The sequence below is a fragment of the Biomphalaria glabrata genome, chromosome 1 (assembly GCF_947242115.1).
Source record: "Biomphalaria glabrata chromosome 1, xgBioGlab47.1, whole genome shotgun sequence".
Taxonomy (NCBI): domain Eukaryota; kingdom Metazoa; phylum Mollusca; class Gastropoda; family Planorbidae; genus Biomphalaria; species Biomphalaria glabrata.
Window position 1 is genome coordinate 27,062,845 of NC_074711.1, and position 24,762 is coordinate 27,087,606.

The window sequence follows — 24,762 nt, forward strand, 5'->3', positions numbered from 1 at the left end:
ATAGTTGTATTTTTATGGAAAAATACTGTTTGCACTTTTAATTTTAAAAGTTAAAGGCCCGCTTTCTATAAACAAATAAGAAGCCTATTTATCATATTTAAAATATCATGATTTTTAATATCTAAATGGGACGGACGGACAGTCAGACCAATGGACAGAAAGACCACACAAAACAAATAACAAGTTTTCTCCTTTTGGGAACAGCTAAAGAAAATAAGATTCGTATTCACATCTTTTATTCTCAGTTGTTCGAACTTTCTTTCTTCTCTTTAATTGAATATTATATAAAAACTTTTTTTCTGATAAACATGATTAGTAGATGTCAATAATAAGAAGATTAAGGTCCCCATTATTCCCAATATAGTATGATAGTTAGAATAGTGCGATTGTTTTTGACTTAAATATATTTTTTTTCTCCTCCCAATCATTAACAATATATCCAGAGAACTGTCAGTAAGCATTATTTTTTTATAGCTTCACTACACATTGGCTCTAGTTGTACAAACAAGCAGGAAAACTTTGTTGTTTTTTTATTCCAACATCGTTTATTATTTATACAATACAACATCAACAAATTTGACAGCAGTGTTTTATGTTCAACTAGTAATATATTATTATCTTGTGTGCTAAGATCAAATTGTATTTTTTTCAATTTCAAGTAAGCTATTTGATACCCAGCTTGAACTATTATTGTTTCTACTTCTTTATTTCTAAGACATTTTATTTTCCCATGCTTCTCTTAGTGGCGGTCTGTCTGCTTGTTTTAACTTCTCAAACATCTTCATTTGGTCTTTGACTAAAGTATTTATACCAGACAAATCTATTTTCTCGTCTGGTACTCTCAAGTATCTACATTTGTTCATATCTTTCCACAGAGTCATCAGTTTCTCTTTGTAGTTGCTTTCTGGGAAGTAGGTTGGCGTATCGTCAAACTCAACTCCCATACCACGACGTCTGTGATATTTAACTGTTGTCAAGTCACTAGAGTACGGGTCTTTGCTAGTAGCTTTAATATCAGTACTGTGAGATAATGATTCGTTTTCTATCTGCCCCGGAAGTAGTGGAATGTTTTTCTGGAGGAATGTGTCGACGTTCTGAAGAAAATGTTTAGTTCTCTTCTCTAGAGTTGCTGCCCTTTGATTTTCTTCCTCTAATAGTTCTTGCCTTCTTTCTTGGTAAATATTTACACCTAGGTTGCTGGAATGGTAAATAAAACGAACTGAAATAAATTTTAGATAATAAAAACTAATAACATTATAAGAACTCTGAAAAAGCTATAAGTTCAGATTAAGATTTATTTTCTTCTTAAGCTTTAATGGTAAAATAAAAAAAGGAAGCACGTTTTAATAGTTTGACTTCCATAATTTGTTTGGTGAACTGAACAGTGTGATACACGGATTCACATTTATAAATTGTATAGGGTTATCGAGACCACGCATCAACTACACTTTTTCGAAAGAGAACGAGAATTCTTCAAGAATAAGTTTTAAAATACCTACATTCTAACATGGTGATAAAAATGTACAACAAGCTTCTAAATACGTCCTGGCATAGTTGCTATTTTAGTTTTTATCATTAGAATAAACAGCATCTTTCCTTAGATAATAATATAATGTAGATTTTTAACCAGTACATTAACATAGACTTTCAAGACTTGTAAAAATAAAAATGTTCATCAATTTAAAAGTGTGCAACATATATCAATGTATTTTAAGATTTAAAATTTTAAAATTTTATCTGAGTTTATTTATTTATAACTCTAATTCAAACCTAATTGACCCTAACGGAAAACACATTATATATTCTTTCATTAGACATTACCACTGTAAGACTCTTTTATTCTTATTGATAGTCAATACTAGAACGTAGCCATTTAAAAATGATTTTCCCTTATTACCGGAGTCTATGATTATATTTAGGAAATGTAAAAGACTAAATTTTGATTTTCAAAATGAATGCCCCGATGCCCCAACTAACCTTTCAATAGAATCATTAGACATATGAGAGTATCTTCTGGATCTATTGTACAGCGCAGGCGCTGTACTTAAGCCGGCACGTGCATCATTAGTCACGTGGCTAGAAAACTGGTGATGCTGGGATGCCGACAATGACCTTGATATTGAAGATCTCCCAGAATTTAAAGCAGTTTCTTTAACAACCAGATTTCTCTTTTTTGATTCCTCATGATTAGCATTGTCTTCACCCCTTAAAACTTCAGAACCACTGCTAGGTTTTGGTGTAGGGCTTCTGTTGACTACATTACAATTCTGGGGAGTAAAAGCCGTCGCTGGCCGTTCTAGTTTGAGCCTCTGTACTGGAGCCTCGATGAACACGCCGGTGACTGAGTTGCTTCTTTGAATCCTTTCAGGAGCAGTTTGACATCGTAGGTCACTCTCATCTGAATGGAATGTAATTCTCGGGAGAGCGCTGCGTACACTTCTGCGAGATGGCGCTCTGCTATTGCCCAGATTTAGTCTTCTGGATGCTGCGGCAATTTTAACAGCACTTCCGGAACAGTCGCCGTATAAAGGTTTTAATTGACCTTGAACTTCTAAAGATTGCAGTTCGTTAATATCGTCTGGTTCCAAATAGGATTTAATTTTGGAAACTTTCTCTTTCAGTTTCTTGTATTTCACCTATTTAATCATAGAAATAAATGGATAGGTTATTATTGTATTGCGAAGACTGCGACATAATAGAGAAATAACTAATTTTGATTAATTTTAAAGAAAGGAGTGATTCCTCATAAGAAGTTTATAGAAGGGCATGTAGACCGTGTTTAGTTGCCACTTGCTCATGAGTTACAAGCTTGACCACCTGACGTTAGTTGTGAACTGTATATATTTTTTCTGTTAGTTATGGTTCGTGTGTCTTATGGTACTCGGGAGAAGTGTGCCCTGCTCTGGGGATCTTTGGGACTAAGTGTATCTTTGATCATTATTGTATTTTATATATTGTGATTAATTAGGAGATATAGCCTCAAATGATTTCCAGGCAGCATATTTTTACCCTGATGTTGTGCATCCTGGGGTACTCTCAAACGTGACATATTTTTTTTATAGCCTTGTCTCTGAGGGATTCAACTCTATATTGAATCATCAGATAGGTTTTACCGAACGGATGTCTATAAGTGGAATTCTATGAAGCTTACAGGCTCACAGGTTGCCCTGAAGCTTATAGTTCATCATGACCCTTTTGTTTTTTGGATGAAAGTGGCTGTGTCAGCCTGAAGCCTGTGACCCGGAGTGGCCAAAAGTGGACGTGTTTTGACCTGAGGCTTGTGACCTTTATTTTTATGTTTACATTAATGTGTGATTTCCTGGATTTGACAGTAGATTGTATATTTAGTTGTAATATATGACTAGGCCGGTTTGCCATACTATTTTTAAATGTGTATTTTTTTGCTTATTTTGTGTTGAGAAGGCCTGTGAGTTAATGGCCATTTATTTGCACATTTATTTTACTCATGTAAATAAACTTTGTATATATGTTTACCTTGTTTTGCATACATTAGTTTAATTGTATACCTAGAGTTTATACTTAATAACCTAGGAAATACAAGTGGGGGGCCAATGTACCACTGGACGAACGTGCCAGCACACCTTTAACACTGATCTGTTGATCTAAAATACCTAAATCTAATTCTTTTTAGCTATACCCGCTAATGGTAAATTAATTGATCAAATTTTTGTTATGTAGAATGAGGTGCTCTTTTAGAATTGATCCCCAATATTATGTAACATGGTGTACTCTTATGGACAGCCTTTATGTTACGCAACATGAGTCCTTATTATATATCTATATGTAACAAAGATATATGATTTAAAATATGAGGTAAATAAAAATAATATCTAATAAATGCTTTCACATTAAATGTGAATATTTGTAAATACACATTTAGATGTAGAGAATATAGTTGTTAAATAATTAACAATTAAACTCTGGAAACATTGACTAGTACAAATAAAAAATTATTTTATGTAATATGAAGGAGGTGAATAGTTAATTGCTATGCAGTCTTTTAATTTTGTTAACTATATTAGGTTTTGGGCCCCTGTATTAACTGAAATAAACGAAGCGATTTTCTACCTTTAAAAACAAAGACTTATCAATTTAAAACTGCGCACTCAAACTGAAAACATTTGAGATACTCTTAACTACTAGTTGGGGGGGGGGGAATTTCTGAAACCATTATTAATTTTGTTAAAAGCATTTGCTCAGATCTGGTGATAAGTGAAGAACCTTAAAGACGTATTAAGTAAGTTTCCCCTTTCAGACCTGTCCTGTACACTTTTCATAGCCTTTCTTAATGATTTGCCCAGCTCACTACGATCCAAAAACTGCTATATGCTGATGATATTGTTACGTATTTCTGTATCTTCTGGCTAAATGTATTAGTTGGCACATAAATAAAAACACTGCAAAGAACTTGACGACTAAACTTTCAGTTTCATATAACTTTAATGACTATTAACTCTAACATTACTGTAACATGTAGCGTAGAAGACTGTACAATATCTGTCAGTTTACAGTTAGCTATACTTCTCTTCACTTCGTTGCAATTCATCTCTTCTCAACTTGCATCGAACTGTATTCCACAGAACAGACCAACGACACACTGTAGTTCGCTGTATAGACTTTTAACGACAGTAGTCCACTCCAGTTAACTCTACCCTAGTTAACTTGCATCGAGTCGTACACATCTCTCTTCTACTGTCTCGCACAGTAGACAACAGTACCGACGACTCACTCACGACTGACTTTCACATTAACTCTCTGGCTTATATAGAGTCCCTAATCGCTTGTCCATTGTTGCAAAAACACTGCTAGTATCCTCTGGAACAACACGGGAGGAAACATCACATCCTGTCGTTGTTTATACACGTCGATTCCAGAGAACACCTGATCCAGTGTCATCTCGCCGAGATCACACGTAGTGACCTCTAACTGTCACTGTTCATTTGTAACACTGCCCCCCTTCGTAGATCAGTACGTCCTCTGGGACAACACGTGTGGGCACGTCACATCCTGTCTTTGTTTATACGCGTAGATACCAGAGAACACTCGCTGCTGTGTCATCTCGCTGGGGTCATACGTTGACCTCTACTTGCCACTGTTCATTTGTAACAATATTGTCCTCTGGTCAACCGGGAAGAAAGTTGACCAAATTCAGGCGGCACTTCAAGCAGACCTCCATACCATCTCCTCGAATTGCGACAAATTGCAGATTTTGATAAACATTGCCAAAACGACTTGGTCCCTGTTCAGCCTAGGGATCGACATTCTTAAGGCTCCATTCGAGCTTCAACTCGGTGGGCTGCGACTCCAACGTGAAAACACGCCAAATATCTAGGGGTGACCCTGGATAGAAAGCTGACAATGCTCCAGCACGTCCAGGAAGCCTCGGAGAAGTTAGCGTTACTAAGAAAGCTGGCCAGCACAAAGTGGGGTGCCAAAGCTGACATGCTACGCACATTGTACTTAGGCGCAGTCAGATCACAAATTGAATACAGCTATACAGTTCAAGTATATGCTAGTAAAACTGCCCTCGAAACACTCGACCGAGTACAAGCACAGGGCCTACGGTTCTTTTGTGGCACCTTTCGGACAAGCCCAACAAACGCTGCTGAAATCTTAACAAACGTGGCACCCATACATATTGCGGCCAATTTGTCCAAATCAGCTGGGCTCTCTATTAGGAGAATTAGTAAGTGCCCTCCGTGGAGGAGAATGCCGGCCCCACAAATAAACCTGTCCCTGACTGGGCAAGAGGGAGCCACCAAGAGGCGACTAACACCTGCCATTCTCCAAAACTTGGCATCCATAACCATAAAATCCTACCCATCAGATGCCATTTTCTGCTATACCGATGGGTCGGTAATGAGGGACCCCGATAGATCAGGGTATGGGGCCCTTATCGTCTACCCTGACCGGACTGAATCAGACAGGCTCTCTGGTCCATGGATCCCGAATGCTCCAACGCGAGACTAGTGCCACTACGGTGGTGCTGGTCACTGACTCTCGCTCCAGTCTCCAAGTTTATGGGTGGCGGCTGGGGAGGGTCGCCCGTAATAGAAGAGGCAATCGGCGCCGCAGATAACATCCGCCGAGCTATTGGAGCTGTCGTTTTCATGCAGTGGGCGCCTTCAGATTGCGGCGTGAGGGGCAATGAAACGGCAGACGCCCTCGCAAGGGAGGGTGCTTTGTCAGCCACACACCTCGAAGCACCAAGCACGTATTTACAAGCAACGCCACACATCCGAGCACTCATTCATGAGAAGTGGTTAAAGTCCTTTGAGGAATACGACAGAGCACGTGGTGTCTGGCAGCGCATGCGTCACCCAGATCGCGACGATCCATGGTGGCGACTGAGGAGGTCAGAGCAGTCAATTATTGCGCAGTGCAGAACGGAACACTGTCCTATTGGGGCATACTTTGCCCGGTTCAGCACAAACTTTGACTCCCGATGCCGTTACTGTGGAGAGAGTGTCGAAACAGTGTCGCATGTCTTGTACGAGTGTCCCCAGCTCCGCGAGCTAAGGGGGGACCTGCCTGTGCAGTCACTCGACTTGTATGGTAGCTATGAGGCACTACGCCGGACGGCTAAGTTTCTTGCCAGAGCACTACGGGAGGACTAGTCCTTCCTGCTCTGATTTTTCAATAGGAGTTCATCTCAGGTGATACGTGAAGAACCTTAAAGACGTATTAAGTAAGTTTCCCCTTTCAGACCTTGTGGTCTATAGGGCATATAATGTAAAGGTCATCTGATTCTGTGGCCTACGGTTTATGAGGGTGTCGTGTGTCCAGCACAACGACCAACCGCCTTTACTTTTCCCCAACTAATCTTAGGTACCCATTAGAGCTGGGTGGACTCAGAGGCGCACAAAGATCCCGAAATAAAAAATCCCAGTTTTCCCCAGGATTCGAACCCGCACCCCGGTTCAGAAGCTAAGCGCTTTACTGCTCGGCCACCGCGCCTTTAAAAGACGAATTGGCCACAATAAAAAAATGCCAGGCGACAAAGGTGAGATTGTTTATCAACACACATAGAAGAGATAGGTAGTAACATTAATTATTCCTGGAACCAGATTGACATGAAATTTTGTACTTAGGTTCCTTTTACCACTTAGGTGCTCACTAAAACATGGTTTTGACTGATTCTCGCCTGAAAGACTTAATTTGCCAAAAAACGCAAGCTTTATTTGGAAAAGAAAAAAGTTTTCTTGTCGGTGGTTTTTTTTTAGGGCATCATGAGGAGCTGCCGCAACAGCCTCATATACCCTACCCACGCCAATGTGGTAGATGCGACCACTATAGGACGTTAGAAAGTCAAGTCCCCCTTTTTTTTATAGGCCAGACGATGTAAAGGTCATCTGTTTCTGTGGCCTATGGTTTACGAGTTGTCATGTGGCCAGAGCAACAACCAACCGCCTTTATTTTTCCCATACTAATGTCAAGTATCCATTAAAGCTGGGTGGACTCAGAAGTGCCTAAAGTTCCCGAAATTAAAAATCCCAATCTTCACCAGGATTTGAACCAGCGACCCCGGTTCGGAAGCCAAGCACTTTACCGCGTCTCCAGTATTAGACGTTACATTAGTAAAATTAACAAGTGACAATTTCAACGTAAAATCTAATTTGTACTGCTCAACTACATGTGTCTCACATGCGTTGTCAAGAAGGCAGAATCAACACATCCTGCCCTTTGTTTTTTCAATGTAGACATACCTCAGCATTTCTCCGTCAAATATCTTTATTTCTAATACCGTAAACATCAACGTGTCTGGCTCAACCGTATAATGCATCTCTGATATTTTAAGCGCTAGAAGAGTTATAACATGTTATTTTTATTACTAGGCAGATAATTTAGCATAAGTAAACATTTCTCGAGATAGATTTAAAATCACCTTTATTATTCTATTATCTAATTCCAAAAGTCTGATGGCATAGCTCTGCTCAAGGTCAAGGGTCTGGAGAGATTTCTCTAGGACTCTTTGCTCTTTTAAGTTATACATGACTGCGGACATCTCTCTGTCATGGACAGTTCGCCCAGCACCTGCTGACGTCATGACACTTAGCAGACGCTGAAAAAAAATGAATGATCTAGTGTGAGATTTAATTTAATAAAAAATATTTTTCCCCTCAAGCAAGGGAGAAAAATGTAACAAAATAAATTTGAACAATTTTAACAGTAGTTGTCTTGTGATATTACCACGTCATTCATTCTATAATTTACACTATCTCAAGATGAACTATTATAGCCGACTTAAAAAAGTAAAAGTTTCCCCTTTCCGATCTTGGCCTACGGTTAACGAGTCTCATATGGCCAGCGCAACGACCAACCGCCTTTACTTTTCCCAACTAATGTCAGGAATCAATTAAAATGAGTGGACATTTTCATTATCTGTCCTATAGATTGCAAAATTATTATTTTACTAAATAAGTTTGCAAAAAAAAAGGGGGGTTTCTAAAATTAAGCTAAATACAAAGCATTTTTTGTATTATTTAGTTAAACAATCGAACTGGACTGGTTTTGTGTTTTACATTTGTGAGATATAACTAAAAGTTCTTCTTATAAAGCTGTGGTACCGTTAGGTGTATTAGTATTTATTTTGTCTAACGTCTTACACGCTCCTGTAGCAAGCTCAGTGCACTCTGCTACAATTTCTTTGTGGCCATGTGGCCGTGCTACCTGAATGGGTTTAAAATTAAAGACGACTTAACCCATCTTCGAGCTCAAAAAAAAAATAGTGCTCATCATCAGCCTGGAAATAGGAGCAACAGCAACAACATGCTCAGTGCTGTATTTACATAGGCAAACTAAACCTTAGCTTAGCTCCCCTGAAAGATTGTTCTACCTCCTAAAAGAAATGTCCAAATAATCAATTGTCTCATACAGTAGCGGCCTTAGGGGGTGGAACGTGGGGCAACCGCCCTAGGCCCCGCCCCTGAGGGGGGCCCAGCGAACAGAGATTCCCTATTACCTTCAGTTTAAAAAACTATATCAGTTCTCAAAAAGCCAGGACTTGTTACTCCATATTTTGGAAGCCTTTTCCTGCATCTATAATTCTACTTGATAGTAATTAAAATTAATACTCATAATATGACAATTTTGGTTTCGAAATACCGTTCAGTGTAGGTAGAGACATCATCTTATGAACTGTCGATTCTAACAGGCTATCATTGGCTTAAACACACACACGCACACACACACACACACAAACAGCAGTTTGAACAGCGAAAAGCCAGAAAAGTGGAGTTCCGTGAATGAATCCGTCTGCGACCGTCCTAACAACTATTTGTTGTTAGTCTTTTTGCGAGTGTTCCGGTTTTCCGGATTTCCTCCGTAATTAATAGTTACTTTCTGACTCCAGCAGGATTAGCAGAAATTATGCTTATCTAGTTTCTTGATCTGCTAAGGCCGCCTCTGGTCTCATATATACCTAAATATATTATCGATCATTTAGTTTTTAAATCAATTTCGTAATTTTGGTCATTTTCAACATTTTATTATTTCATTATTGAAATAGAGAGTGTAGTATCTCATTGTTTTTTTAATCTTAACAATGGGGACCCCCCATGTTTTCCACTGTGATGTTCTAATACACTAAAGCATGAGCAGAACTTTGGTGCCTGACTGCGATCTTATTTTAATTGAAGTTAAACCCTCTAAATATCCGAAAATCACATTTAGCACTGACATATGGAATCTGGACATATAACAGTTGTCCTATGAGGCATGTCTCAAATAGTTTAGGGCCTTTTTGAGTCTAAATCGGGCCCTGATCATGATAAACAGATCCTACATCGCAAAACTTCATATACATAATTAAATGTAAGACTCGTTTGTCTATACAAATCGAATCATTTCGATTTAAAACTTGTTTTGATCTAAGACTTTCACTTACCCATTTTGTAATCCACACTCTGTTACTTTCAAAGTAAACTTGTTACAGTGAGTTACGGTTCAAAGCAAGTAGGGTTATGTCTCTTTTTACTTCATATCTTTCTATCGTCGGCGCCATTTAAAATCGATGACAATAAATCTGTAAAGTGTACCACCTTTCGATCTGACACGTTCACACACAGAAAATTATGCACACACACTAATGTGTGCACAGTCATACAAAACACAAACACACTTTCATTCCATTTCCCCGTTTTATTACAATCACAACAAATGTCATGTGGCTTAAATTTTATGTGTTCGAAATTTTACGTGTTCATTCTAATAGGTCTCTGTTTCATATCTGTCATGGCCACTATTTAGGTGTGTTCTTTACCAGTTAACGACATTTAGGGCTATTCCACACACATGACTACATATTGGTGAAGCAGCAGTCGTTCCCCTTTGTGATCTATGGAGCAGATGATGTTAAGGTCATCTGTTTCTTTGGCCAAGGGTTAACGAGCAGAAGGTTATGTGGTCTGCACAACGACCTACCGCTTTTCCCTAACTAATGTCAGGTACCCATTAGAGTTGGCTGTACCCAGGGGCGCTGTAAAAATACCGAGATTCGAACTCAAGGCCCCAGGTTCAGAAGCCAAGCGCTTACCACTTACATCGCATATTTTAAGCATCAAAGCCTTAGACATTATGCAAAAGTTCAGATCATATGTTTGTATTGTTTTTATCAAAACATTTTTCTATAGTTTTTTTTATACTCCTAAAGTCTAAGAGAATTTCTTATTACCCCAGATCCATAGATATAATTGTTTGCCTTGACATATACGGCCAGTTCATTGAAGTACAGCTACATGTTTGGTCATATGTTGTCGTAACCCGTCACTACATGCCCCAACTCCGTTTCCTACTGTCGTACTATGGAGTGTCTACTTGTAATACTAAAGGAGGCAGGAGGCGTGAGTAGAGGCGGGGAAAAAATATCGGGAATTAAGAGGCCTAAGGGTAACAAAGGGGCGAGAGAGATGTAAATGTTATTATTATCTTCATTCACTTGTTGGGGACGTAAAGACAGTTGGTATGGTACCATGGGCGTATTTATGGCGGGGGGATTCCCCCCCCCCCCAAATCCCCCTTCTAAAACAATTGCGGGCATGGTTGGTACCCAGGACCAAAATTGTTGGGCATCATAGTCTTTAGTAGGACGTAAACCAGTCCAATGGTGTACACTTGCAGAAATATCCGCCTATCACTAACCCCATTTGGTTCCATTGTTTACTATTAGGAAGCCCGACCTATCACAAAACCAACAAGGATTGGAAAGTGTACCTTCCTTGGACCACAGTGCTATCGTAACAAAGCCAGTCAGAGATCGAAAGTGCCCTGCATTGAAAGAAACGCTATCAGTAAATTTTGTTTCTGACTTAACCCTTAACGGGTCTGGGCCACTTGTCACGTGTCACGGCCTGAAGAAAGAAAAAAAAAGTCTTTCCACTGTTCTTACTGGTATAAACCAGTCGTAGAGAACTTAATACGTCTTATAGGGAACTGATCTGGTTCTTTTCATTCAAACAGTTAAAAGACATCAATTACCTCCCCTAATGTTCATGACCTTGTGTGTTGTGTTGAAAAGAAAAAAAGTTCAATTGATTTCGTAGTGAATTTCTTGGTGTTCTATGTCGAGCTAGACGATGTGTGCAGGATTAAAGGAACTCGTTCGACTCTGTATTAACTGTATTTGAATTGACCTTATCAAGTTACCTCCTTTAGTGCGGTATGTGTGTTGAATGGGACTCTCCCATTTAATATACTACTTGCCATTACCTGGCCTCTAGTCACGTGGTATATATGATCTGTTCCGTTTAGATATATCTCTGAAGGATCCGTGTTGGTAAGGGGGGGGGGGGGGCTCAGGGCTGATGGTCCTCGACCTCCCTTCGTCTACTTCTAGATGTAAGACAGTGTATTGGTGAGGTCACATTTATTGTAAAAAGCTGTAATACGTTACTAAGATACTACTCTAAGCTTCAGTTATTAGTTAATATAAAAAAGGGGGAAGTGGTACCTGTTAAGACCTTCCAATTCAACCGCCTGACCCCCCCCCAAACATTGTGGAGAGAAAGGTGAAAGTAGTTTGAGTGGTGAAGGGAAGGTGCCTGATTAAGACTTTCCACCGTCTCTGCCTTCTCAAGTGAGAACAAAAAAAAAGGTTTGGGGCAAGTAGCAATACGCAGAGAGAGGTGGGGGGCTGGACCGTCCTCCTCTCTAGGCATATGAGATGCTGGTTAAGCAGACCAATATGTGGAGATATTATATATGTGTAAAAAAAAACAACTACTAATTTAAACTTTATATTATAGTATATTCTTATATTAGTCGCTTCCAATCTCTCTCTCTCTCTCTCTCTCTCTCTCTCTCTCTCTCTCTCTCTAATTTAAAATGCAATCATTTTTAATATAAATTGGTAAGAGGGCGAAGTACTCAAAGCATTTTCAAGCATCTGCCCCTTCCACTACCACCCCACACCCGCTTTGCGTCGTAGGCCTGACTACATGGCAACGTGGATAAATGCACAGGTTATCACACTTTAAATCTTAAATATCAATTTTCATAAATTAAAGTAAAAAAAATATTCAAGGTCTATTGAGTTAGGGTAAGTAAAGTTCCTCTTTCAGACCTTGCGATTTATAGGGCAGGGTTAGGGTGTTGACTAAATAATGTTCTAAGCCCGGCATTCAAAAGTTCTGAATCTGCCCTTGGCATATATTTCTGTTAACTCTCAAAGTATAGAAAAGTTTTTCTAAGCAAAGATAAGAATTAAAGTTTTCTTAAGAGCAGCTTGTATCAAAAGGGTTAAAATCAATATTTTTGATAATAATCATTTAGCGATCCATTAGTTGGTAGTGCCAATACCTACACCACGATAATGAAAGATAAGGGCTGTGAATGGCATGTTTGGACGATAAGTCTAATGATGTTCAGCATTAAGAAAGTACGGTGCATTATGTCTAACACTGATTGACCCTACGTTATGCCTACGTTTTGCTATCAACTCTTAATGTAAATTTTTCAATGGGTTGTTGCATACTTGAAAAAGAAAGTACTACAGGTAGCAGGGAATTTTTAAGTTTATCTCAATGTGAAATTTACGGCTAATAGGGCTGATAGGGCGTCATGTGGCCAGAACAATGGCCAACGTTATTTCTTAACTTCCATTCAGTTTTTTTTTTTTTTTGTTATATATCCTTTATAAACTAGATTAATAAGTACAATAGTGAAATCCCTTTCACTACTGGATGGAACAGTACATATATATATATAGCCAAGATGTTTTGCTGGCTATTTGTTAATTACAATCGGTACTAATATAGTAGTAAATGAGATAACATTTTAATACTAAGACGAATAATAGTCTCTTGTTGGTATCATAAAAAAAGCTAAAATATTATTTTTTCAATAACAAGAGAGAAAAACACAAAATAAAAGCCCGAGAAATATTAGAAAATGTCAAGTTTCAATGACATCTCTATATGGGGCACTTATTCTCAAATAGTGCAAATTGTGAGAACCAAAACCCCTCTGTGCAACAGGGGAATTAGGAACTAGTGTCAATACTTGTAGCTAGGCCAAATAAAACAATGAACAACGGATCTATTACGATCACGCTTGAGCGACTTTTCCAAAGCTATTGATACAACGTTCCTGTAAATCTCAGTGACTGATTCTACATACGTTGTAGACTTTGTTTTCCTAAGACCTTTTATATTAACTATTTTAATGTCCGTTAATCAAAATCCAATTTTTCCGAACTAGGATTTTTCTAATAGCTTAGCGCAATGTTTCATAAGTACTATCGTATATGGAACACTTCGGATTTTCTAAATATTTAGCGGATAACTTTCCTTTGTTTTTTTAGAGAGATTAATTTACGTGGAAGGCTACTAGTTGGTCATTCCATTGGGGTTTCGCGAAACACAATTTCGGACACGCTGTTTTTTTTTAATTCATCCTGTGAACCAGACCTTATATTGGTGAATGACAATTGTTTCTCTTTTCTGGAATTCTCATATCGTCTTAGACAATTTAGTTAACTTAAGATGTCCAAGTTTTATGCGATTAGTTCCATTGAGAAATCGAAAGGTCATTTAAACGCATGGTGAAAATACGTAATACAAATTTAAATTTATTGAAATAATAACAGAAAGAAAACACTTTGAAGCTTGAATTTCGTTTATTTATGATTATGACTTCCAGAAATTCAATATTTAGCAATTCAAATTGTCTTCCCTTGTTATTCTCTACTTTCTATCCAAATGTTTTCGTGTTTTTGATCCGTTTGATTTGCTTGGGTAATGTGTCAGAAAACAGTACCAGGAAAACAGTACCAGGAAAACAGTACCAGGAAAACAGTACCAGGAAAACAGTACCAGGAAAACAGTATCAGGAAAACAGTACCAGGAAAACAGTACCAGGAAAACAGTACCAGGAAAACAGTACCAGGAAAACAGTATCAGGAAAACAGTACCAGGAAAACAGTATCAGGAAAACAGTACCAGGAAAACAGTACCAGGAAAACAGTACCAGGAAAACAGTATCAGGAAAACAGTATCAGGAAAACAGTACCAGGAAAACAGTACCAGGAAAACAGTACCAGGAAAACAGTACCAGGAAAACAGTACCAGGAAAACAGTACCAGGAGAACAGTACCAGGAAAACAGTACCAGGAGAACAGTACCAGGAAAACAGTACCAGAAGACGAGGCAGACAGAGATAACGATGGGAAAACAATATAAAAGAAATTCTATCCAAGACAAAAGTCAGAGAGGAATGGAGAAAGATGGTCAAATGATCTTGCGTGGTGCCCCAACGGTCCAGCAGACTAAGGGATAGCTTAAGGTGTAACGATTATTTAGATGGCATCATGTGAAAGCCGACTAACTCTACTTCCTTCTCTATCTTCTCTATTCGTAGCTCTGGACAACGTCATTATCCCAGTCTAATCTAAACAGCAAGTATCAGAGCCTCGACACTGGTCAACACCTTCTTTGTTTTAGTCTATTTGAAAGGTTGTGTGATCCATGTCAGTTAAAAAGGAAGTTAAATGTTGTGTTTGTAACTTTGAACTGATACAAAAAGCACTTATGCTATGACATTTTTTAAGTAACAAAGAAAAAGAAAACAATAAAGATATTGTTCAAAACTCGAAGGCAGACCTTATTGGTACATTATATTACACACAACATAACGCCCAGGTCACATAAGAATTAACAGAAGATACCTTTTAAGAGGCCAGTATGATAAAATGCTTTTTTAGCGGCCTCCGAAAGGGTAAAGACGCTATTCGTTTTGTGTGGCCTGTCTGTCCGTCTGTTCGTCCATCGTCCCGTTTAGATTTCAGAAACTAGAAGAGAAGATGAAAAATCGGACATCATGATATTTTAGATTTTAGATCATTCAAAGTTCTGATGCAACGGCTACTTTTTTCTTTTCCGAAAGTGAACCATCTAATTTTTTTAAATTTTATATGCAAGCAGATATTTCAAAAAATTACATCACTTTTCAATGAAAAACTTCAGGAGAGGAGACTTTTTTTAAAAGGTCATGAAGCTTCATTCACAGATTCGCGCATTGGTACAAAAAAATTTGCATCTAAGGTCACAATGGTATAAGTGTCAATGGATCATTATAGAATAGATTTTCCATTTATTCACTAACTCCTTGAATAGAATACTGATTCAAATGTTGTTTTCAAAAAAGAATTTTGATACAAACTTCGTTTTAGTTATAAGTTTAAAAAATAACGAACTACTTTTATAGCGCGCAGTTTTGACATATCCTCATTATAGGAGCGGCGGGCCTACACTTGACAATCTAAATAAGACTAAGTGGAGACCAGATCTAGATACATTTATAATATATATATATATATATATATATATATATATATATATATATATATATATATATATATATTATAAATATAATGATAATTTGAACAAATTGTTAATACTACGGCAATAACTTAGATTCTGACAGCTTATGGGTGCAGATTTATGTATTATGTAAACATTAAGAAATGAATCGGTTACGAACAGCAAAGTACACCATTACCCGATAACAAAAGGCCTACTATTCATGATCATAACATTGGCCTAGGTCTATTAATTTTTAGACTAAACGTGTAAATTCATACGAGTTCTAGTCTAGATATAGTAGATTCTTTATAAAGATTCTATATTTAGTTCTAGATCTAGATCTAGACTTAGATCTAGACTGAGATCTAGATATAGACATACATCTAGACATAGATCTATTTCTAGATCTAAACTAAGATCTAGTTCTAGACCTAGACTTTAATCTTTAATCTAGATTTAGATCTAAAACTAGGTCTTGGTCTAACTAGATCTATGTCTAGTTTGTATGACAAATGACAATGAAGATATTAATTTTTATTTGCGAGGGGAAAGTCTTGTCATTTGTACACAATTGTAGCTTAAAGTAGGTTAAGAATTTTTTTTCGTGTTGCCACGAAGGCAGATCATGTACAGAGCAGATTTTCGTTTTACGAAATATCATAGAACAAAGTTTTGAGTACCAACAACGGCTAACGATCAGTTTCGTGGACTTCAAAAAAGCGTTTGATAGTGTCCACCGAGAATCACTATGGAAAATAGTTAGAGAATACGGTATACCAGAAAAATTCGTCCAGATCCTACGACACCTTTACAGTCAGTCTAGTTGCTGCATTAAAACAGAAGAGGGAACAACAGAGTTTTTTACAATCGAGACAGGTGTGAGACAGGGGTGCATCTTATCTCCCTTCCTTTTCCTCCTAGCCATCGACTACATAATGAGGAGAGCAATGAACCAGACTGCCTTTGGTATTCCATGGCATGAACAACTCCGATTGACGGACTTGGACTTTGCTGATGATGTTGCACTACTCGGGGCTACAAATAAATGCATTCAAGAAATGACGGAGAGCCTAGACAGAGAGGCACCCAAAATTGGCCTCCGCATAAACTTGGATAAGACTAAAATTATGCGAGTGGGATATAAGGCAAAGGGTGTCCCCGTCAGACTTGGCGAGTCAAAGCTTGAAGAGCTGGACAAGTTCACGTACCTTGGCAGCATCATAACAAATGATGGAGATGCTTACCATGATGTAGCGTGCCGAATAGGAAAGGCAGGGAGCATTTTCCAAAGGCTGCAGCCTATTTGGACTAGCCAAGCCATTGGACTCGAGACAAAAATACACCTTCTCAACACAATCGTCATTCCAACTGCTACATATGCATGTGAGACGTGGAAGTCATCTGTCAAAATTGAGAAAAGACTAAATGTGGCTCAACAGAGATGGCTGAGACGGATTTTGGGAGTCAGTTACACAGACCGGATCTCAAACAAGGAAATCCTTTGCCGAACTGGGAGTCGAACACTTAGTGAGGTTGTGACTGAGCGTCGCATGAGGTTTGCGGGACATGTTCTACGTCAAAATGAATTACGCACACCAAGAGTTGCGATAACATGGAAGCCAAAACGAGGAAAGCGCAAACAGGGACGTCCTCGTATTACCTGGCGACACACCTTCATGGAGGACCTCAGAACAGTGGATACCAGATGGGAAGAGGCTTCAGACATTGCCAGTGACAGATCATTATGGAGACAGCTTGCCGCCCAATGCGCCGAACGGCGCGGGAGGACCTAAGTCTAAGTCTAAGTCTAAGTTGCCAATTTATCTAATTTTGTTAGAAGAATAAATCTTTTGTAGTTTCTCTTTATTGCATGTAACATGTCATTAATTTCGACTGTATAGATAAGGTTAATAATAATTATTTTAAAAATATAAGTGTACGCAAAATGAATATATGAAGATGATGTGGCTGAGGGGTAAAGCACTTGGGACTGGAAGTACTGTGTTCGAATGAAGAAGACTGTAGGTGGACCTCTTCGGGGGCCGATTTTGAGTTTGTGTTTCCTCACTAACTGTCTTTGTAACCTTTTTTTTTTAAACAAAACGTTTCGAAAGTATATTGTTGTGTATCGTTATTAGCAATTGTCCATCTATGAGACAGTATACATACCAAATAAAAAGTGTTTTTAAAATGGTTGTGTGTACGTAAAAAAAAGTTTTTTTAAAAAGTAGCAAAGATCCCCTTTCAGACCTAATGATTTATGGGGCAAATGATGTAAAGATCATCTGTTTTTATGGCCCACGGCTAACGAGGGTGTCATGTGGCCAACACAACGACCTACAGCCTTTGCTTTTCCTCAACTAATCCATTAGAGCTTAATGGACTCAGAGGCGCCCTAAGGATCCCGAAAGTAAAAATCCTAATTTTCACCACGATTTGAACCCAGTACCTTTTGTTTGGATGTCAAGCGTCTACCACTCAGTTAGTATGCTTAATGTTTTTTTCTTATTCGCTTCCAGAAAACAAAATGTTGGCTTGGATTCTATTTAGAATTGTCAATAACTCTTTTCGTTTTTTGTTGTTTTTTTTTGTTTTTTTTCTTTTATCTGAACGTGACGGATGTACAGAGTGCACAAGAATTATTTTTTTTCATTAGATGTGCACCAAAGGACTGATGAAGTCAAAATAATTTATTTCAACAGTTTTAGCGTCGTATCGTTTAATCTCTATTTTGTGATGGTTCAATCCTGTCGCGTTTTTGTTCAAACTTGAATAAGTAGAAAACTAAAGAGTTACAAGATGGTAGAATCTTATAATCTATTATGTATCTTATACGTTGTATTATTTTTGGTTAAATTATTTAACCCAACAATCAATCAATATCATCTTTAGTTTATAAACGATTAAATGAAAAATACATTTGATAATAGCTTTAATATAAGACTGCCTCTATTAGTTAAAAAAAATGTAAGTCTATAATATACACATGTCCTAACCTTTTGTTACTCACATAGAACGAATTGTTTTTAAATAAATGAATCCAGTCCGACTTTGTATTGATACTGTCCAATGTACGACTATCTATAATGTCTCCATCATCGACTCCAAGCCACAAGTCTGTTCTCAATGTCGATATGGAAATCAACAATCTATCGAGACCAATTTAACTAATCGATACCTCCCGACTACCCTTCCACCTAATTCTCGCCCCCCCCCCTCCTCTCTATCTGGCAACGACGTCATCGCTTCAGTAGCCTCCGTCGTCTTGACCTGGGAACTACCTTACAAGGGACACAACCAATTTTATGGGCAGTTTCCTGGGGTGAAGATATTGATTCAATGATTTCATGACTGTTACAGTTCTAGTCCTTCCCAAAATATGGTGTACATCCATACATGCATAATACACTCAACGATGTATTGATTGATTGATTTTTTATTGTTATGGGTTAATTCATTGCTTTATATAGTAATATAGGATATATAGGATATATAGGAATATATAGGAAGAGAGAGAGAGAGAGAGAAAGAGAGAGGGAGAAGGATGAGAGAAAAAGAGTGCAGTAAAAAACATTAAAAAACAAAGAAAAAAGCTGCATCTAAAAAAACGTTTATAAAGAATGAAAATAATGAGAGATTTTGTGTGTGTAACAGAGAGGGAACTAGAGAAGAAAGAGAGAGGCAGAGTAACAGAGAGAGAGAGTAGATAAAAAAACAACTATGTGCTGAGAAAAACAGTTGACACCAAAGTTGAACCTAATTGACACAGATTGCTTTTAGACACTGACAACTTGGTCTAATCAGCTGCTCGTAATAGAGGTTTTAGGCTGTAACCTCAGCTGGCGATATTTTGAAAGACCTGGCTGCATGGCCATTGAAAACAATGAAAAAAATTGAAACCACTCTGGTATTGTCTTATAGACACTAAGTAAAGTTTGAAGTCTCTAGGAGCCTGTCTGCGTCCATAGCTATCTATCTATCTATCTATCTATCTATCTATCTATCTATCTATCTATCTATATCTATCTATCTACATCTTTCTCTCTCTCTCTCTCTCTTTCTCTCTCTTAAACTTTCTCTCTTGTTCACATAACTTTTTTTATTGTTCTTGTGTATAATTGAAAAACTTCCTTCAACACTTAGAACTACATTTTCCCCTCGTTACGTAGAGCTATAAAGAATGACCCCTACATATTTAAATCTATTACAATTAAAATAAACAACTGGCTTAAATACTATCTGCCTTCAACTACATTGTCCTTTCAATATTGACCAGTAAAAAATTACCAATGCAGAGATTGTTTAACGCGACACATGAGAAGCAGCTCTGGTGTGTGACACCTGATACAGGTGTAAATAAGATTCGACAATCCAGTTCTTTGTCCTCTGTGGGGCGGTACTGATCTATCCCTACACAATGGCCGCTAGTTTTGAAAACGCCTCTGTATTCTATATACAAAAGGCTTCGTGGATCATTTGAGTTCCTCTTAGACTATAACAAAATTTTATCGTGTCTGAGATTTGAAATCAATGCCAAGATCAAAATACAACGTACTAAAACTGTAATTCACTTCTAGTTGTGATCGCTGCAGGTTTAGTGCAAGGGGAGACAAAACGCATGTCGTGGTTGAGACATTTGACACTTTAATAATCATGCTAAAATAGATAGGGGATCAATATTTTGAAAAAAATATATTCAAAGTCTTGTTATTTTATTGATTCTTGAGTCTGTTAATATCCTCGAGTCTCAAAAAGAATTTTACGATTACAGTGACGTTTACAAGTTTCAGACCAAACTTGATTAACCTTGCATACCACGAATAAACTTCACATTAGGTAGTACCAATAATTACATCCCCGTCAGCACAATATACAAATATATATAATTGTATGTTAAAATAGATAGTTCGAACAAGTGACCACCATGCCAAATGGTAGAATCTTTAAAGATATCCTATAGGATGAGCTTGTGGTAGGAGCCAGACCCAAGGGCCGATAAAGACTAACCTATAGAGATGACTGCAAGCGAGCCATGAGAACAACAAATATCAATGAAAGTATGTGGGAGGAAATAGCCAAGACCGGACAGTATGGAGTTAGACTGTGCGTGCTGGTTCGATTCTCACCGAGAGCAAAAGAAACGAATCTGCATCAGTCAAGAGAAAGAAAAAGAAAGAAGTCCTGTCAGCTAAATACATATACATCCAATCCATGAACTGTGACAAAATCTGCCGCTCCAGAATTGGCTTTATTAGCCACACCAGATTCTGCCCGTCTCAAGACGAAACCAAAAACCAGTGACTCATCTGGGCGCTTTCATTGTCTTCCGAGACAGAGCCATATATCATCTGTCTCTTGTGTTGTGACAGTTCGCCTAACAAAATTCCTTAACTTTCCCAGGTCAGCACCTGATCATAGCAGGATAGAGAAAGGCTGGTCCATTCTTTTGCATTGTCCAGCGACCCTTTTTTCGTGCTCCCTCTACTGTACTTTGAAGGGTGACTCTAGACCGTGAGTTATGTCTTACAAAATGACCAAACCAGCTCAGTTTTTGTCTCTTTACAGTATTTAGTTCTTCCTTTTTGCCAATTTATGTGTGTGAAATATTAAAATAATTTTGCCACAACGTTTAAAAAAAAACAAACAAGTTATTAGAATTAACTATCTACATGCGAGCTTCAATGTTTCTTGACTGTACATGTCTTTCCTGTGTTAGGATGGCTTACGGTTACGTTATTAATCCTTTGCTTCCTCTCAATCAAGAGCCCTTATCTTAGATCAAGGAGACCCTTGCAAACACAAAGATTTACACTCATGTATCCTGCTATTCAAAAAATGTTGCCTCGTCAAAGGAAGGGTTAACAGTGCTACCCCTTGGGTACCTGCCCTAACAGTTTCATGATTTACGGAGTTGGGTCGCTTGATCCTTGGTGACGTGGAAAGAAAGAGATCTGTTGTTTGTATCATTTGTTTTTCTGCAAGGCTGGCCTCACGTGTGGTGGTCGTTTGGGTTCTGCTTGATTGAACAGGAAATGGGAGAGAAGCTACGCTGGGCTGATTTCTAAGTCTTATCTCTCTCAATGTTTTATTAGATCTGTCCAGTACATTAAGTTTGATGAGAATAATGTATTATATTACTCTCTATATTGAATTCTTTTCTCGTATTCAGATATAGACTGTTGTGGAAATGTTTCTAGCATTTGTTTAGTATAATTTTGAATGTAGCTGTTTTGTCACTATTGGTGCTATCAATATAAAAACATATGAAAATAGTAAAATGCACCTCCTCCAGCGTTACAAAACTTATATCAACTCACTCCGTCTGTCTGTCAGATAGAAAGTTTCTATACGTTACTTCTCCCACACCAAATCTAGAATCAAGCTGAAATTGTGCACAATTATTGACATAAGCTTTGTAAAAATGAAACCTAAAAATCCTGGTTAAAGAATGTAGACATCTACTCAGAGTTTAGAAAGTTCTAAGAGTCCAGACTTAGAAGACGGTGCGCAACATGTGCCTGTACGTCTATTTCTGTAGTGAACTCTTTTAACTAAAGACATGCGCAATGCCTCTTCGAGAGAAAGATTGTTTAGACCTAATTTAATTTTAGTCGATAATATTTCGAAAAGTTATAAAAACTTATAACGGTCAAATTTCCCAATGTGGCCAATTAGCTAGTAATTCTTTTCCCAAAGATATGCATCAATTGTCTAATTTCTTGACAAATCAATAGCAAGTCTCATAGCTTGTTTGACACCTGGATTTTAATTTTTCTTTTTTTTTTTTAAATCTTTTTCCAAGAGCATTGTCTTGTCTTCACAGTCTTCTTATCCCATTTTCCTAGTTAACCATTACCTATTTGGAACCTTGCAGATGTTACACAGTATTTTTTGGCACATTTTCTTTCAACAGCCTCCATCACATTGGGAATTCGATATAAAATCAATACGCTTGATTGATCGCTCGTTTTAGATCCTCCATTCATTTAATTAATTTTTATTTTCTTTGCAGATTGAGCGCTGTTTATTGTGAGTGAATGCAATGAGGCCTGCGTCACGAGACTTGGTGAATAGAGCTGTATCAGTTCAGTTCTATAGCAAGACAGAAAGAGCTCTTTTGTGAGCTCTGCGTTCTTTATTTATTATAACCTTTTCTCTGCGTTTTCTCTGTTGGTAATCAACATGGCTTGGAGAACAAGGGAGATGAAAGCAAGTTTCACACATGGACGAACAAGCGATTGTGGTTCTTGGGTGTCACATGGTACAACCTGGCTTATTTATATCCAAGAGGCAGTTTTAAAACAAGCAAAATATAAAAAACAATATTTTCTTTGAACTTTTCTTATATAGGCCCTAAGGGAACTTTTACATCATTGTTTCTCAATATTGTAAAATTATTTCCCTTGTTCTATGCTGGATGTTCCAATGGATATATAAAAGTAATTCAATAGAAAGTAACCACAATAGCGTTATGTTTAGCCAGTTATGGCTTTGATTTAGAGTTTTACATTGTTACTTTGTCATGTACGACATTATACTCCCCTAACATTGTTCAATAAAGAAATGAAAGCTCGCTTCTACGATGTAATACATTTAAAATTGAAACAAAGGTGTCCTATTTTTTTAAACATCTTCTAGCTATGTTAAAATTAAATTGCAGAAAAAAAAAGATTAAGAAATTATGTCATCACTCAAAAGCATTGTAACAAAGGAAGCACAACAAAAATATGGCTGCATTTTAATTTTCTTTTCTTTTTAATTACCAGAACTGTGGTCAAAAGTGGAATTTTTAGCCCTTTCCTCAATATAAATAGATGAAACTAGATTTAGTGATGAAACAAATATTATGAGAAAAAAAAAAAGATGGGATGTAGCCATCAGAACTTTTAGCTTTGACTAATTTAAAGCTTGACATTTCTAATATTGTCTAATGGACCTCATTCACTAATCGTAAACAAACAACATTTAGCCACGTGATAATATTGATAAAACAACGAAAAAAAAACTGTCACGTGATAGCCATTGTGTATTATGTAATTTGTATAGAAGAGATAGAGAATCACGTAGCTGTATCTTCCCAGCATTAATGTCCACTGCTTTTAAGGTTCCGTTTGATTACATCCACATAACAGAGGTAGGGACGACCAGTTTTTCTTGAGCTAGTCGCAAGTTGACCATAAAGGATGACTTTTGGGATTGTCTGAGGACTGTAAAGAAAACCTATTCGACCGAGAATCTCAGCGTGAAACACTCTTTCTTGCCTTGTGATTTTCAAGATCCTTCGTAGGCAGCGCAAGCGAAATGAATTTGTTTACTCTTATTTTGCATAGTTAGTCCATGACTCACTGCCGTGCGGTAGCGTGCTCAAAACACATGTCTTGTGGACCTCCATTTATCATCTTTGTGAGCTTTCGGTGATCCCAAACACTTAGTCAGAGTCTAGCAAAGGTCGACGCAACCTTCCACATGCCTCTTCTATGCACATGTCGTCTTGAAATGTGGATTTTAAAATAATAATTATTACAAAATGTATAATTTAATTTAAAATCAAAGCTAAAAAAAAAGCAGTTTTAAATTAAAATAAATCAATATATAAATAAATGGAACTTAAATTTGTCCTGTAGTAGTATTGGTCCTTGAGGGGAGCTATAGTGGATTTTTTAAGAGAAAGTATACGAAAAAAGGGATGCGGTGGGTGACAAAGCTGGAGAACCACTGATATAAAACCTTGTATGAACTTAATTGGTTTTGTGTCGACAACGTAGTCAACGCAAACTTCGTGAGCGGGAACTAGTTCGTGTGCGTGTCGCGGCTATGGACCGACTTAGACGGCTTTGCCCCAGTCTCTTTGGACGCCATAACCTTTCATTTTAAACTCTTTTCACCTCTAAATAAGCCTGTTCTCTCTTGTTTTAATAAAACGTATAAGCAACTCATTGTTTGT

The 24,762-nt window shown here is 37.6% G+C and overlaps 1 protein-coding gene across 3 annotated transcripts; it reads right to left on the reverse strand.

The window, feature by feature from the left end:
- Positions 1-525: 525 nt before the first annotated feature.
- LOC106061151 (uncharacterized) lies at positions 526-18,978 on the reverse strand. 3 transcript variants are annotated; one of them, XM_056030262.1, is made up of 4 exons: positions 18,815-18,978; positions 7,907-8,083; positions 1,978-2,636; positions 526-1,197 (listed from the first exon to the last, which is right to left on the reverse strand). In XM_056030262.1, exons 2-4 carry the CDS (start codon positions 8,066-8,068, stop codon positions 711-713), a joined length of 1,308 nt encoding a protein of 435 aa, XP_055886237.1. In that variant the 5' UTR covers positions 8,069-8,083; positions 18,815-18,978; the 3' UTR covers positions 526-710. The 3 variants fall into 3 exon arrangements, with proteins under 3 accessions (XP_055886237.1, XP_055886249.1, XP_055886244.1); XM_056030274.1 differs by having other exon boundaries at positions 18,829-18,974; XM_056030269.1 differs by lacking the exon at positions 18,815-18,978 and adding an exon at positions 9,908-10,085.
- Between the last annotated feature and the right edge of the window lie 5,784 nt (positions 18,979-24,762).